The 16,220-nt window shown below is 35.1% G+C and overlaps 2 protein-coding genes across 2 annotated transcripts; both read right to left on the bottom strand.

Annotated features, from left to right (window-relative positions):
• Positions 1-59: 59 nt before the first annotated feature.
• LOC147534724 (long chain acyl-CoA synthetase 4-like) lies at positions 60-6,695 on the bottom strand. Its single transcript, XM_086645364.1, has 19 exons — positions 6,140-6,695; positions 5,608-5,671; positions 5,390-5,479; positions 5,184-5,240; positions 4,923-4,971; positions 4,671-4,747; positions 4,248-4,287; positions 4,072-4,166; positions 3,658-3,825; positions 3,370-3,480; positions 3,212-3,299; positions 2,837-2,903; positions 2,627-2,702; positions 2,413-2,530; positions 1,816-2,061; positions 1,068-1,207; positions 748-930; positions 536-655; positions 60-380 (listed from the first exon to the last, which is right to left on the bottom strand). Exons 1-19 carry the CDS (start codon positions 6,289-6,291, stop codon positions 342-344), a joined length of 1,980 nt encoding a protein of 659 aa, XP_086501490.1. The 5' UTR covers positions 6,292-6,695; the 3' UTR covers positions 60-341.
• A 3,027-nt stretch (positions 6,696-9,722) lies between these two features.
• Positions 9,723-16,220, bottom strand: LOC147534723 (mitochondrial inner membrane protein OXA1-like). The gene is made up of 10 exons (XM_086647240.1): positions 16,120-16,220; positions 15,122-15,621; positions 14,577-14,667; positions 13,932-13,976; positions 12,766-12,824; positions 12,149-12,224; positions 11,905-12,036; positions 11,186-11,293; positions 10,458-10,512; positions 9,723-10,257 (listed from the first exon to the last, which is right to left on the bottom strand). The coding sequence occupies exons 2-10, from the start codon at positions 15,583-15,585 to the stop codon at positions 9,992-9,994; spliced, it is 1,296 nt and encodes a 431-aa protein (XP_086503366.1). The 5' UTR covers positions 15,586-15,621; positions 16,120-16,220; the 3' UTR covers positions 9,723-9,991.

The following is a 16,220-nucleotide window of genomic DNA, read 5'->3' as shown; positions in this document are numbered from 1 at the left end:
AAAAGTTCTCAAATATATATCCACTCTTGCTAGATGTGAAAGAATTCAAACAAATCATATTAAACAAGTAAAATTTTCACTATAAGGCACTTGATGTTTCAAGAATTTCAGAGTAATACATATTAACAAGTTGAGGCAGTAGTTGTAAATGAACTGGTAGAATATCTCTTTCTATATATATAGATTTTGGAAGTCTGTACAATCATAGATAGATAACAAGTGGATAGTGAAATCAGAATATAATGCATTTACTATATGAATATAACTATATAAGAGAAATATTTCGATGTTTATTACCCGCAACATTTCATCCTGAGCACCGATCATTTGTAACAGAACGCTTACTTGCTGCTGCTTTTGTACATGGTGTCAATGATACCCTGAGACACAAGTTCTTCAATCAATATGGAGATTCCAACACATTGACTCGAGAAACACCTCGTAATGAATATCGCTAGAACGATATGCAGATAAAAATGAATTGGCCATAGAACTTAGTATGATGTTATCCATAATGAGTGAGAAAACTTATTACCTGATAGTATTTGAGCAACTGAGGTCGCTTCTTCTTGTACGTTGGGGTGAGTAGGTCACGATCCATATCAAAAGGAACTGGGTCGAGATGGACAGATCTAACAAACTCAAAACCTTTCAACTGTGAAAGAACAGTGACACGTTAGAATCGCTGAGGTTTCAAATAACATAAGGCTATTCAGATCAAGCAAGCAAGAAAGACTGAAAGAGAACCTTCTTTTCTTTCCCAATTTTGCTTAGTTCACCAATGATGAATTCCTTCGCTTTAGGATTTTGGCAGAGGGAAGCAAGGTCTCCATCTAGTCCATTATCTTCTGCCCAACGCTGAAGTGCTTGTTGGTTGGGGTTGATAATGGCAACGAGGAAGGACTCAAAGCTGCTCCCGTATATCCAAATCTGCAACAGACAGTAAGACATGGGTACACATTATAAGCTTAAAGTAGACTCTTATATCCAAATCTCTCGGGTTTTCACGTAATATCACAATATCAATTTTAAGTTGTCATCTTAGAGAAAGTTACAAGAATGTATACCGAATCGATAGCAGAGACAAGACCGTAAACATTCTCCAGGTTTTCCACAGCAACATATTCACCTTGTGAAAGCTTAAAAATGTTTTTCTTCCTGTCGATTATTTTCATGCTTCCATTTGGTTGCCATTCACCAATATCCCCTGATTATATAACACCATGAGACATGAATAAAGGCCATCTTCTAACAATGAATCTTAGCTCTTGTAGAGGAAAGAGCATTTATATATATATATATATATATAAAGAACTGATGTCATACAGAAGTTTCAGGTGCAAGGCACTTAGTTCTACATGGCTTTGGAAGGCCTTGTAGACCGAGTTTTAACATAACACAGTATATAATGGCTAGGCTTTTTGTGTGAATTTGGTGCCTAGATTGGTCACATAGAGAAGCCTGAGATGGTCTAGGCAGAACCACGCAAAGGAAAAACCTTATACCCTGTAGAACTATCTATGATAGTGGGCTCAACGATGTGGATTGTATTGAGACAGTTCCTTCTTACATCAGACACTTTTTATACAATAGGACTCGAACTGTTGGTGTCTCCAGTGGAGAGACACAAACCACCCAACAAGACTCGTTTATAAATATTAGAAGAGACTTAAAACTCGTAATTGTAAAATATTGTGGTCAACCTAAAACAACTAGTATTATGTGGTTTAACGCTCGTAATGACTTATAATTACACCCAAAACCATTTGTTAAATTTTCAAAAGAGGGTCCTTAAAGGCGAGGACTAAAACAAACCTGTGTGGAACCATCCATCAACCATAACCTCTTTGGTGAGGTCTTCACGTTTGAAGTATCCCGTGAACAGGGTTTTCCCTCGCACACAGATTTCTCCACGAGGTGTGCTTGAAAGAGCATCATATCCCATTTCCGGAACAGATTCCAGACGCACATCAACGTTTGGTACAGGAGGGCCTACTGTTCCAAGCATCGATAGTTCGTCTGGTAATGAGACAAAAGTCCCCCCACAGGTTTCTGTCAAACCTATATTAACATAAAATTCAAACCATTTGTTAAAAATCACACGAGTTGTCCAAATATATATATATATATATATATAGAACAGCTAGAATCAACAAGTTTATATTTGCTAAAAAGTTCACTACTGAACTCCTTTGAAGTTCAGCTAGGAAGGCACAAGAAACTTCCATTCGTTATATGAGACTATTGAATCTTATACCAGATTTTGACTTGTACTTCTTTAAAGATCAACAGAAACTCTTATCATCAAGTTGAATATTATAAACTGAAATGGATCTGATTAAAATACTTTTTCGGAAAAAAACGAACAAGCAAGTATAACAATCTCTGTTTCATTTTGGAAAGACTGCGTACCATATCCTTGTTGAACATGAGCACATGTTACCACTCGTAGAAAAGATTCCACATGTGAAGCAAGTGGTGCTCCTCCAGATAAAATAGTTCGTACATTTCCTCCCAATCGTTGCTTTACCTAAAGACAATTCAAACGAAGCAGTTGAAATAGATTATGGGGGTTCGCTATTTCAGTGAAACTTGATAACACGGTAGATTTCACAAATCTACTTACCTTGCTGAACACAATTTTGTCGCAAATAGGAGCAGCCTCTTCATGTTTGCTTCCCTTCTTCATGCTGTTCTGCTTTCTGCAGAATTTCCCAAATGGCATAAGTTAAACCACCAAATATCAAATAAGGACCAGTTTGTCTAATTAACTCTGCGCAAGACTCAACCGCATATTATAGGGTCTACTCATCAAAAGCCAAGGAATAGAACTTACAACCAAAATGCAAAGTTAAACAGTTTGTGCTTTAAGAAACCCCCAGAAGCAACCTTTTCTGTCATACCTGCAATAATACGAACAAAATCTAATCTTTGTAAAACACGTCTCTTTGACTCATTCCACCATAAGTTATGAAATAAGATGCACCCACTTTTGTACCAGAAATGCATTTACATAATAAACTACAGCTAATGCTGGTTCAAATGCAAATAACGCAGTTTGTAACTATGTTCAAATGACGCATTTTGTAATTATGATCATATATGCTGCAGTGCTGCTAGGGTTCTACAATACTAAAACTGGTTCAAATGCAAATAACGCAGTTTGTAATTTCATACCTATATATATTATATAGGTATGAAATTTAGATACCTGTATAAATCTTATCTAACACACGTGGAACAGCGCAGAAAGTAGTTGGTTTTAGTTCCCCAAGGTCATCGATCAACAATTTGACGTCCTGAAAATGCAACTAGTGACATTAAGTTGGATGTTTATTAAAGTTATCATGTATGCAGTATGAAACTTACCCCACGCCAAAATCCAATTGCAGCACCATGATGGATGAACAACTCTTCAATCACTCGATCAAATATGTGGGCTAGTGGAAGATATGACATATAAACATCTTTATCGTTGATCTGTTCAAAATTTTTAAGATAAATGCCATATGAAATAGAATCATTAAGAACACAATGGGGGCACAGTACATCAGCACAATTCAAGATGTTTTAGTTTAAAGTTTAAAGGATGAAAAAAACACCTAAATCTTCTTAAGTTCACAACTTAACACTAAATTGAGATGAGTAGACTTTTACCGCTTCGTTAACCGACTCAAATAGTCGTCTCACACCAGCTATAAAAGAAACAATGCTACCATTTGAAATCATTACTCCTTTAGGGTCACCGGTTGTTCCACTCGTATACATTATTGTACAAATGTCATTCTTTTGTGTCACTGGAAGATCAAAAGGCTTATTCTCTCCCTGCAAATTAGAACAAGTGATGAAAGTTATATCCAATATATGAAACCACGAAAATCACAAAATGGTGAATTTGGCTATCTAAAGTCCCATGCTCTTCGGAATAATTAGTTCCCAACTAGCAACTAACAGAAAATAAATATCGATTCTAATTGATGAAACATAAGATTAGGACTCATACAAAAACAATAATTACTCAGATATTTAGTATCCAAGATAAGGCTCAAAGTAGTCAGTAATTCAGTATACCAGTTGCAAAAAGTCATTCCAAGAATACATTGCCAAACCAAACTTTTCAGCAGCTTCTTTGTCTTCAGGTTTAATCTTGCCAAAGCTCACAATTGCTACACAAAGAAATAATTCATCAATATATGAAAAACTACAACCATTTGACAGAGAAGCTAAGAAAGAAATCTAAAACTTACTTTTCACATAATCACTTGTATTAGGAAATGTTTTCAGCACCTGGTAAAAGGAAAGAACAGGTATATATTAAGCACACTCCTTGAAAAGATTACAGGATACATCTAAATGAAATCATAAATTGCAATCGGTCTTCATTTTTTCTGCTATAGTAACCCATGAAGCCTGTTCTGGAGTGATAGATTTGACGAATTAGGCCCACGTAGTTATCGATGTCGTCATATCGTCAATGCTTTAGACGCCCTGGTCCAACTCTAAAAACTAAAAAGCACAGTGTTTTGCTGCTGGGAAGGGTCCAGAGCCCAGCTAGAAGGCCTTAGCACTCACTAAGTTTGCTGGCACTTGTAGCCCCAGGCAAAAGAAATATGGGATTATCACTATAGAAAGTTATATAAAAGACGGAAGAAATAGCGAGCCCCATCTACCTCAGAAATCTTTGTTTCTTCTGCAAAAACAATTGAAATCTCTGCATGGCACAAAATAAATTCCACAGCTCCGGCACCTATTTAACCGAAACAAAAAGCAACCAAACAAATTTCAATTAAGGACATTGAGGAATGAGGATAGAGATACCTAAGAAATCTCATCATGCATAGGATTAGAATGATGTTGAAGACAGATTTTGGAGAAGTAAATACGCGATTATGCAGCAAAGCACCAAAATACATAGCGCATACCAAGAGAATCATATAACGGAACACAATAGATCCCATGAGCATTGCAAGCCTGCAGAAATTTGTAAAAGTGGATTACAAATATAATAAAAGGTGCGAGATACTACGTTGAATAAGAAACCTCGAAAAAGATAATTCCACCACTTAGAACACAATTTCCACATAAAGATTAGATTAATATGAAAGAATAACTTTATATGTTGAAACAACCTAAACTAGCAAAATCCCATTAAGATGATATTAACATTAACCAAGTTCACATACCTCCATACTCATAACCCATTCCGGACAATTGACACCATAGATACCACAACGACCTCCCTGGAGATTTGTAGTAAAGGAAGTCAAAGGCAAGTGGTATTTCATGACTAATGAAACAAATCTATGACAATTGACAACCATCAAAGATAGGACATGTTTATTTCAAAACTTAAACATGCAACCAGAGTTTGGCAAGATCATAAAACTACCTTCTCAATACCACAACTGCGGATAGCACGCCCAACTTTTATTACAATATCGTATACCTCCTTGTACGTTAACCAAACATACTTCCCTGGCTGCAAGTGCAAGGAAAATATACACCAAACTATTCATTACTATAAAACTTCAGGACTTCATATAAGTAGTGGAAATACAAAATTGGAAGCTGTCAGAAGCAAAGATCATCAATTTCCCCCAGACTCACCTGCCCATCCACAACCTCACGGTGACCGAGCATTGGGTTACCAGGATATTTTTCGGCAGAAATACTGCAACATATAGCAAATAAACACAAACCATGGTATCAACATTAAAATACTGAACCTTTATACATGACAGACTCCACAGAATATGTTTCCCTGCGGCCTATGGTACTAGATGTCAACCATGTTAAGTTTGTGGTGATCAACTCAAAGCCAATTGGTTTCGAGTCCCATGACCACACACTTAACATAGAGAAATCTTTCATGCATGTAACTTTGGGTGCAAATATATGAAATCAGTAGGATTCAACTTCAAAGAGTGTCAAATTTTTTAATGAGTTGATTAAATCTCTGCTAATTCAGAAACAAAATTTCACAAATTGAAGATAAAACTTTGATTTCGGCAAACAAAATGTCTCCAGTTAGAACTAATCAAAATCACAAGGAACAACAGAAATCAACGTTTTGGCATTCAAAAAGAAGAAACTGGGGTTTGAAAGCTCAGAAATTTCAAAAGATAATCGAGTAACTTACCGGAAAACATCCCAACAACTCTCCAAACCTTCAATTGGCTCCGGAAATCCATCTTTTGCAAACAAACTCCGATAAACTGGTCCAATCGACGGTTTTCCATTAACAGATTCCTTCCCTTTCTCAATCTCAACTATAAATCTCTTCTCCGCCATTGTGATTATCTCAAAATCTAATCTTCTCTCTCTCTCTCTCTCTCTAAACAACTTGCTTGAAATCTAATCAATCTCTCTCTCTCTCTAAAGTCATGACTATAAGAAGAAGAATTTGAGAAAAGGTCAAATGGAAGAAGATATGGTTTAATAAGGGTTTTGGTAAAACAGAAATTTCATTTAGAGAGAAGATTCAAAGTTTGATCAAACTACCACTTTTGGAATGATTATTTAAGAGAGAGAAAGCAACAGTTTAGGTTAAATTGATAGTTTAATTAGGTTTGATTTGATCAACAACTGGAAAGTCTTTTAGCTTAAACTGGTATATCTAATAAACGTCATCTTTAAATTTTCCAACCCCCGCCATTTTGATCAAAGGTTCATGAGATAAAGGTTTATTTCAAGTTACTCCCTACCAGAAACTTTATGTAAAATATGCCCCCTTTTTAATATGGAATTGAAATTACCCCCTTCAACTGACGGATTTGAGGTCCAAGTTAAGTTGTTTCATGTGTAACTAAACTACCCTTAAAATAATTTAGGATGTAAGTCCTTTTATTAGTTTTACTAATTTACGTTATTAACCATCTTCTTTTTTTCCTTCTCTCTCCTTCATTATCACCCCCACAATTGGCTTTTGACCTAAATTTACATTAAAATTTTGGCGAGACTTCTAATACACTTTCGAAAATTTAGCCTAATTGTTTATTTTCAAAACCAAGGTTACATGGTCAATCAACTAACTAATTGTATGACGAGATCATCTTATTTATTATGTCAAACTCATTCAACCATATAAAATGAAAAATGTACGGATGTAGACCACATTTGATGATAAGACTTTGTACATCTTTTCACCTTTCCTTTCCTAATTTAAAATTAGATAGCATTTAGAATAATCTTGTGAATCATTTGTCAACAGATCTTTATATTAAGAAAATTAATCTAGGGTTATTTCCCAAATGGTCCCTAACTTTGTGACCAGCTTCCTGCCTAGCCCCCTACTTTAGCAATAATTCTCGTATGACCTCCTTTTTTCCGTTATCTTTAACTTTCCGTTACTCTCTCTCCTCCATCTCATTTTCTCTCTCTTCCAAGTCACCTATCACGCCACATCATCATCTTCTCCGGCATAAATCGTCGGCCGGCCAAATTTCCGGCCGGCGACCTTCAAATTTTTTTTTTTTAATTTCTTTTCACCACTCTCTCTCTCTCTAAACTCTGGAAAAGGGGGTTTCTCTTCGCCGGAGTTTAGAGAGAGAGAGGTGAGAGGAAATAAAATTTTTTTTTAGAGAGAGAGAATAAAAAAAATGTTTTTTAGAGAGAGAGAATAAAAAAAGATTGAAGGTCGTCGGCCGGAAATTGGGCCTACCGGCGACTTATGTCGGAGAAGATGATGATGTGGCGTGATAGGTGACTTGGTAGAGAGAGAAAATTAGATGGAGGAGAGAGAGTAACAGAAAGTTAAAAATAACGGAAAAATGGGTCATACGGAAATTATTGCTAAAGTAAGGGGTCAGGCAGGAAGCTGGTCACAAAGTTTGGGGCCATTTGAGAGATAACCCATTAATCTACCTATTATTTAGATTAATTTTTTTTTTCTATTGGAGTGGATAAGTAATGACGCCATTCATTGATGGTTACTTGATTTTATTTCATTCACTTAAATTGATATTAAGTGGTGTTTCGTATATATATATATATATATATATATATATATATGTTACTCCCTCCGTCTCAAATTAAGAGACTCAGACCTAAATTCTTACATATTTTTCACATATTTTTTCTTCCACTTATACCCTCATTTGATGCTCAGATTAGTGAGATTCCTCTTTTTGGTTAAATTCAAATTAAATTTCTTTACCAAAAATAAGTGGAAGAAATTTGGATTTTATTTAATGATCAAATTATTTTCAGTAACAATCCAAATTGTTCATGCCTTTGTATGGTATATTTGCTTTCAAATTGGATGTTATTATTTCTTCCAAATTAAATTGTTACCGAAAATAAATGCTTGAAGAGAAATGTATGATATAGAGATAAAGGATAATGTTGGAAATTTGATAGATTTTATATGATAAAAAAAGAAATGGGTCTTTTATTTTGAGACAAATCAAAAGGGAAAGTGGGTCTCTTAATTTGAGACGGAGGGAGTAGAACATTTTCCTTTAAGAAAATACAGTTTTATGTGTGATAATTTCTTAATCTTAAACAAATTCTAATTAGAATTTGACAAAATAAACAAAACTGAAAAGTGAATATTTTGCTTATATTGAGACTACACAATGCTTTAGCCCCAAAGCTGAATAATCACATTAAATAGATCTTGACCTTCAAGGTTTGTTAAGATCTGGTTCACCAGATCTTCCAAATCCGGTGAACCAGACCTCCGGCGAAGGGTTTCCCATCGCTGAGTGTTTAGAGAGAGAAGTGAGAGATTTTTTTTTTGAGTATGAAAGTCGCCGGAATTTTATCGACCGGCGATCCTATTGGAGAAGATGATGACATGGCATGATAGATGACGTGGCAGACAGAGGTGATGAGATGGAGGATAAAGAGTAATAGATAACAGTAACGGAAAAAATGAAACCTTCTAAGTATTTTTTATAAAGTAAGGGGTTTCGCGGGAAGCTGGTTACAAGGTAGGGGGCTTTTGGAAAATAACCCAAACAATTCTACCTATAAATAAAAAAAAGTAATTCCATTCTAGCCCCTTTAAATATAAGTAATTCACTAAAATAACCCCTAAACATAACTAACTTTTAAAATGGCCCCTCAATTTGTTTTTTTAATAAATTTCCCAATGACAAATTTATGAATTTCATCTATCATCACACCATCTCTTCAGTCTTCCGCCACCATTTCTTCATCTCCACCACCACATCTTCATTTTCGACACCACCTTTTTATTACCACCACTCCTGGTTCATTTTCTAATTGGAATGTGAACCAGTTTGGATGAATTGATTCTCCCCCAAACCAGTAATAGCTAGTTGGGGATGGCTAGCTTCCAAAACCAGTTAGTCCATGGAGATGAAGGGAGGAAGAGATGAAACATATTCAAATTCAGGCCTTCAAAAGGAACAAACACCACCTAAAATTCCCATATTAATATTTTGGACAATTTCAAGCTTGATTTAATTATCAAATAAGTATCTTCGAAGTAGTACTATTGCAAAACAATCCAATTAAAATAAATAAAGTCTGCCAGGACTTGTCTTTCTTTTTCTAATGATATGTTTAAAAGGAGACGAAATTTACTATCAATCAGAAATTTGATCTTCTTTTTTAACTTTTAATGGTTCTTAAAGTCTGGATTTTTGGTTAAGTGGGCCTATGATAGTGATTACAGAACAAATAAATTACATTAAAAATTAATTCTAATTCAGATTTCCAAACAAAAAGGTACTTCACCTTAAAGATACTCAGAATTGGTATAATATCATTCATAGAAATTTAGAACCTTTGAGACGAGTACATATTACAACCGATAATAATGATAATTTATCGATCGTTAATTTATGCATTCTCAAGCATGTCTAATATGCTTATCTATGATCCAGTACAATCTTTTCGATCAAAATTTTTACGAAATACGGGTATTATTTTTCGCTTTCATAGAATTGGCGATACCACTACAATTGAAAACCATTAAAATCTAATAAAAAAAGGGATTAAATGTTTGAGTTTGAAGCTTTGCTCACCTCTTCTTGTTTTTCTTTCTTCCTTTCACTTGTTTCTCTAGGCTTCTAATCCTCTGGCTCATAACAGAAGATGAAGGAATTTTTCGTTCTGAAATTTTTAATGGTTCGGTGAGTAATGAAGAAACTTGTTGGGTACCTTTTTTGGCAGTCGAAAAGAGAGAGAAAATGGATTGTGGTGTAGCAGAGGTAGTTGTTGTAGTAGCGGACGGAGGAGGTAGTTCAGGAAGGCCGAGGAGTTTCTTCACCCGAGGACGTTTAGTAACTGTAAAAGAATCGAAATCGAGTTAGTAAAAGAAAAATAAAAGAACAAAATATCGTAATGATTTGAGTTTCTTTGACTAAATAGTAATGATTTAGCGTTTCTTAGAAAAAGAAAGAAGATCTAGACCTTTCCTTCCTACATCACACAAGCTTGCTAATCTCAACAGAAACTGTTTCTTCCAAAAAGAAATTAAGACTTACCGAGTCCATAGATGAGTGAAAAGAAGTTAGTCGTCACCCAGTAACAAAATATTGCCTGCAAAAGACACAAAATTTTGCTTAAGGATCTAAGTGGTCTGAAAATCGCATCTTATTTTGAATATTAGTCGGGATCGGCAATATTTTGGGTACATTGGGGATTAGATATTATTCTTGCGTACCCGCAAGGTGGTGGGATATTATAGAATTTGATCAAAACTCCCTGAGCCGAATTTTCTTCTGAAAAAGGATCCAACAATTTTTTCTAGGCTTCGGCTCCCTAGTAAGGTTTACGCGCGTTTCAACGGGGTTGTAGAGGTTTGCGCAGAAAGTTGAAGCCTACAAATATACTGAACATGGAGCCAAGCCTAAAAAATATTGGCGTATCTTTATAACCAACACAAAATGTATCACCTAAAGCTTCATGTACATGTTGCTATCATATATTGACTTTCTTTTGGGCAACAAAACAAGGAACCCCAACCGGACACGTTAAAATCTTATTTTGAAGTAATAACACTTGGAAGCCTGAAGCGGTAAAGAGAGGTTTAAGCCGGAATTACTAAAATATCTTGTTCAAGAGTTCAGTACTACAAGCCAGTAAGCCACCATTATTCAGTACCAAACTACTGGTCAAAATTTTGTTTATGAATACACTAGACAATTAAAAAAATAAAAGGGTTCTAAAAAATTTAGAATCTTGCTACTTCAAAATTATTGGAACATCATACCTTCGGGAAACTCATCGTAAATGGAATTGTAAGAACAGCAATCAGCCTAGAAAAGTTTTTCATGGTGCCAGCTGAAGCGTTCCCTTCCATGCCCTCTTGCATATTACACTGAGAAAAGGATGAAAAACATTCTAATTAGCTTAGAAAGATGACTATATAGTACATAACAGATGTATTAACTTATTAACATATTAACGTTTCAAACCAAAAGAAAAAACAGCGAAAGGATAAATGCTTCGGTATTTAGATTACTGTTTAGTATTTTTTTGTCATTTTGGTTACTTAGATACTTGTGTTTGAGATTTGTAGTCACTCGAGTTCCCAAAACTTGTCTGGTAGTACATAACCATGTAAGGACAATAAAATACTACTCTAGAGTCTAGATTAAACGCCTCAGGTGTATGATGTAGCCATGGTTGATCCAAGAAAATAATTTGTAAGTAAATCTAAATGAGCTAAGAATTAAGACTACAAATATATGTGGACTGTAGAGCGTAACCCACTAATGCTTCTTAAGACCTCTGTCTACAAAATAGCAACAGTTTGAATTGGAAGTGTCCGATCTTCAAGATTGTAGTCAAGCTGCAGATTTAAGAATACTAAAAGACGCCACGTTTGTGCTACATCTACTGACTTTAATATAATATATAGAACTGCAAGAAGTGCAATAGCCTAGCACAAGTTGAAATTCTTGTTTCAGGAAAAAAAAAGATGCCTACCTCCACAGTCACCAAAAAGGTCAATGATGTCAGTACCGGCAAGATGTATAAAGCGTCCGGAGTTGTGAGGTCAGTAAACCAAAATAATCCACCCTCTTTAAAAGAAGGGACTTTCTCTACCATGTTTGTAATCTACAAGTTACAAATAACAAGAGCAAGGTCCAAATGCTTAGATTCCAGTAACATTTAGAATTGATGTGAAAAATGATCAAAGATATCAGAGATTCTGATCTAAAGAACTTACAGCCATGAAGAAGCTGATGAAAACTGGACCCTGAATCAAAATACCCTTTAAAGGAGTAAATGGAGTGACCCCATGTCTGCATAATCAATTCGGCATGAACAATAAAGATGGGTAAGAGAAAAGCAAATATGCGAAAACTTTATACGTAAAATAAAAGGACATATACTGTGCAGAAATTTATCAGTCATTTTCAAGTTCGAAAAGCAGATAGAAATTAATTTCTGTAGCACAAGAAACATTATTTTTTCAATAAGAATAACGAATTGGTTCATACAAGACCACTAAAATAAACACCACCAAGGCATAAATTCATATGTTCATATTTGCAAAAAGTTTGCAGGATCCCGAGTCAGAGTGGGCCCTCTATTTGCGATATGAAGAAATGTAACATGGACTCTTTGTTGAAGGAACAAGCATTTGTTTTCCACGAAAAATATAATATGCTTGCGCAATAGGTGCATATGCATCAGGGTTCACTTCATAAATGTATATATGCATTAAACCTTTGTATCACGCTCTCATAGGAAACTATTATGGGATTCCAACAGAAAATAGGAAAGCAAGATTTCTACATAAAAAAAAATAGCTCCATTAAGCATATCAAATTAGATGCTTACTCTTGAAACAGTGCCTTCATTCGGTTCTGACCCTTAGCAAGAGCATCAGGATCCCCTGCCTGAAAAAAAATTATAACAGTTGTTCAAAGAGTAGAAAGAAAACTGACACTGGAGTTTAATCAAATGACTCTCACATGTTCAATGAATGAAATGTGTAAGAATAGTCTGTCAATAGCATCCAAGAACATATGAAGAAGATGAGAGGGTCTATTGTTAATCCTACTGGGCATCCTATTGAGGCGTGTAGGTACTGTGTTTCTCAAGCCAAGCAACCCTAGTGGACCATCCCTTGTGTTGCCCATATCTGGATTAATTTATTTGACCAGTCTTTATTATCTTTTTTAGTGTTTTAAGAACCCCCTAATCACTATCAAGTTTTGCTTTTGGTTCCATATTTAACATGAACATTTGGTTGTCCAGACGCCCCTGATCTATGACATTTCATCAGGGAACTGATACAAAAAAGTTCACAGCACTTTAGAAGGAAGTTATCGAGTTTTGGAAGACCCATCTATCTCCAAATCTTCACTTTAAGTCTCAATTAAGATTAGGTTTCTAAAAGATGATATTTTTGATATTTTAAGAGCGGTACCTGTTAGGTTTCAGTCTCAATAAGTTGTTGACAGCCTTCATGGGTTTCTTACCATCCTTATATACTTGGATCTTGCAACTGCAAACCTAATAGCATCAATGCTATTGGTTAGTGAAGAACCTTGATGGTAGGAAATTATAAGCTCAATTGCACACTTTGTATAGATTTCTTCGTAAGAACCTCAGGTATTTGGTACAACATTCTGGTTTGCTACATTATAGGAGAATTTTTTTGAAAATGACTTTTTCAGTAAAAGGGGCAACACACCAGAGAATGGATGTGAACGACAAACCAAGTACGCTATACCGCCCCCAGTTACCAAGTAAATCAGTTACTATTGTTGGGTTTGAAATTTCAGAAAAAGATAGCTAGTGAGTGATTTGCCAACTTATTAAATATCTTATACATGCTTTGTTGCATAAAGACATGATGAAGCCTTTACATGTATGCACACCTTATTAGGAGTTATTATTCCGATACATCATATGTACCCAAATGCTGTTGATACTGATTTGAGATGTGCTTAGTAACTTCTAAAGTCAAGTCAAACAAAAAGGAGATCATATTATAATACCTCATTTATCTCTTCTTTAATTGCTTCCAACTGTGGTTTCATCAACTGCACATATAAACATGAACAAGGACAACAAGGTATGCCATCTTTTAGACAACAAAGAAAAATAGAAGACATCAGACATGCACAGCAAATAAATGACACAATAAACAAAATTAAACAAATTCATCACAGCATAACATGAAAATTTCGACACGATTGGGTAGATGGAAAACAATTTTCACAAAAAATAAGAAACCAAAAAGTATAAAATGAGAAGAATTCCTAATGGGTGATTACAATAACTACCCAGATAAAAAAAAAATATATCGTCATCATGTTAACTTTTAGGATATGTAGTGGAGAACCGGATATACGTAAATGTTTCGGAAATGGGTAGCAGGTCAATAGTAAGATTTAGAATAGGCATGTTGATAAACAAATTAAAATGTGAGCTGCATCCATTTGTTTCTAGTTATATGAAATGGTTCTTTATACATACTTGAGATTTGAGTCTAACAATTGTATCTATCTCTCTATTCGTATAATTAACGTGATCAAATGTTATTTGAGTTAATAAACTAACGGTATCGACATAATTCAATTTAAGAGTTCATGCTGTCCAAATCAACGAGCTAAGACCAAAATAACATCAGTCACACTTACAGCAAGTTTAGAGGAAGCTTTCATTTGATTTATTGAAAGTGGAATTGTAGCCAGTCGAATCATAAGAGTTGTTAGTGCTATGGAAGCCCACCTGAGGGGAAAAAAATACGATTCACAAATTTGAGACGAGATTAGTAGAAAATAAGGATGTTTAAAATCACGTGCACATAGCATTTCAAATGCGAATTTCAAACTCTGTGGGTAATGTGTAAACATGGTTTGTTTCACTGCACCTTAGGTGGTTTATATGATCGTTATAGAGATAATCGCTTAATTAAGCATCATGAAAAAAATGAGCAATTAACATACAAGAGCGCTACAGTGAGTAAGAGTTTTACTCCGTCTAGTGCTAAATGCAATGATGGCATGGTTTGTAACGTTGCTTTTAAATCATTGAGATACAAGGAAAAAACAGTTGATGAAAGTATGTGACTTAAAAGATGCTACATCAGCTTCGTAGTCAAATTCTGAGAAAGACGCTAAGACAAAGAAGCATTTCCCAAAGCAGAACATAGCTAAATAAGCAAATGATGTTAAGTACTTACCAATTAAAGCCAGTAAACGTATGCACACCATCAATGACATATTGCAAAGCTGCAACAGGGAAGAAGGAATCAGCAGCTGCTATTGCCACTTCACTTACAACCGGTCCTTGAGAGGCTACCACATCCAAACTCTTATCTGTTAGAATTTCAGCAACATCTCCTATATAGTCTATCTTGTTTGATCCTTCTCCAATTGCACTAGAAGAATAACTACAAACTGAGGCACCAAGCCCAGGAAGGAAAGAGAATGATGACGATCCTCCTCGAAAAATAGCACCAGACCCAGCGAACATACTACTCAGATTTCGGTTATTAATCAGTATATTATTAATCGCGGGTCTGGATGGATCTGCAGGAGGTGGTTGGCGTTCGCTGTCATCGTTGTGATGAATGTATCCGAAAGACGGCCGCAACCGCTGTGAGGCAAATACTACCCTCGTGGAGATGCTTCGTCTGTAAGCCATCTATACCCAAGCGTGTTTCAGCTTCAAAACAGATCACTAGACAAAAACAAGAATAGAAAAATTGATAATATTATTAGAAAAGCACTCTGGAGATAGCTCTATTAATCCTCCAACAAGTTTAATAAATGAATCATATCAAATTAAGAAAAAAAAAAGAGTTCTCAAACGGATCAATTATCAGAAATTTGACTGAATTAAACAGCAAATGCACTTTAAAACCCTAACATTCTATGGACTACAGCAGATGTAAAAGCAATAAAATGATAACTTAAACCCTAAACCCTAATAATAAGGCATTGATTATGTGGTGATAAAAAGACCTAAAGTATACAATCAAATCTACCCATATGAACTCATTATAGAGTAAGATCAGAATCATTGATCAGCAACTACATGGAGAAGAATCAGTGAACAAGAATAAAAATATAATTCAAACCAAAATTATTTTAACGAACAAGATTCAAGATTTCAAATGAACAACAGAGGAAATCGAAACCCTAATTGATTAAGTGAACTCAAATACAATAAAAATACCTTAGGGGTAGGTTTCTGAGCTTCTTCTGCTTCTACGGAGCTGAGCTCCGAGTTTCTGTCCTTGGTTTCCTTCGAGGCTCGACCTAAAGGACTTTTGGTGT

This window comes from Eschscholzia californica, unplaced genomic scaffold, assembly GCF_041429995.1.
Source record: "Eschscholzia californica isolate CP2 unplaced genomic scaffold, dmEscCali1.0.p SCAF_6, whole genome shotgun sequence".
Classification (NCBI taxonomy): Eukaryota; Viridiplantae; Streptophyta; class Magnoliopsida; order Ranunculales; family Papaveraceae; genus Eschscholzia; species Eschscholzia californica.
This window is presented reverse-complemented; position numbering and strand designations above follow the sequence as displayed.

Bases quoted from the DNA above. Each gene is read 5' to 3' on its own strand.
- LOC147534724 (XM_086645364.1), bottom strand. From the start codon at position 6,291: ATGGCGGAGAAGAGATTTATAGTTGAGATTGAGAAAGGGAAGGAATCT. The intron at 5,672-6,139 runs GTAAGTTACTCG...TATATGTTGCAG, and splicing joins AGTTGTTGGGATGTTTTCCG to TATTTCTGCCGAAAAATATC. The intron at 931-1,067 runs GTATACATTCTT...TGTCTGTTGCAG, and splicing joins TTGTCTCTGCTATCGATTCG to ATTTGGATATACGGGAGCAG.
- LOC147534723 (XM_086647240.1), bottom strand. From the start codon at position 15,585: ATGGCTTACAGACGAAGCATCTCCACGAGGGTAGTATTTGCCTCACAG. The intron at 14,668-15,121 runs GTAAGTACTTAA...TTTTCCCCTCAG, and splicing joins ACGTTTACTGGCTTTAATTG to GTGGGCTTCCATAGCACTAA. The intron at 13,977-14,576 runs GTAAGTGTGACT...TTATATGTGCAG, and splicing joins AAGCTTCCTCTAAACTTGCT to TTGATGAAACCACAGTTGGA.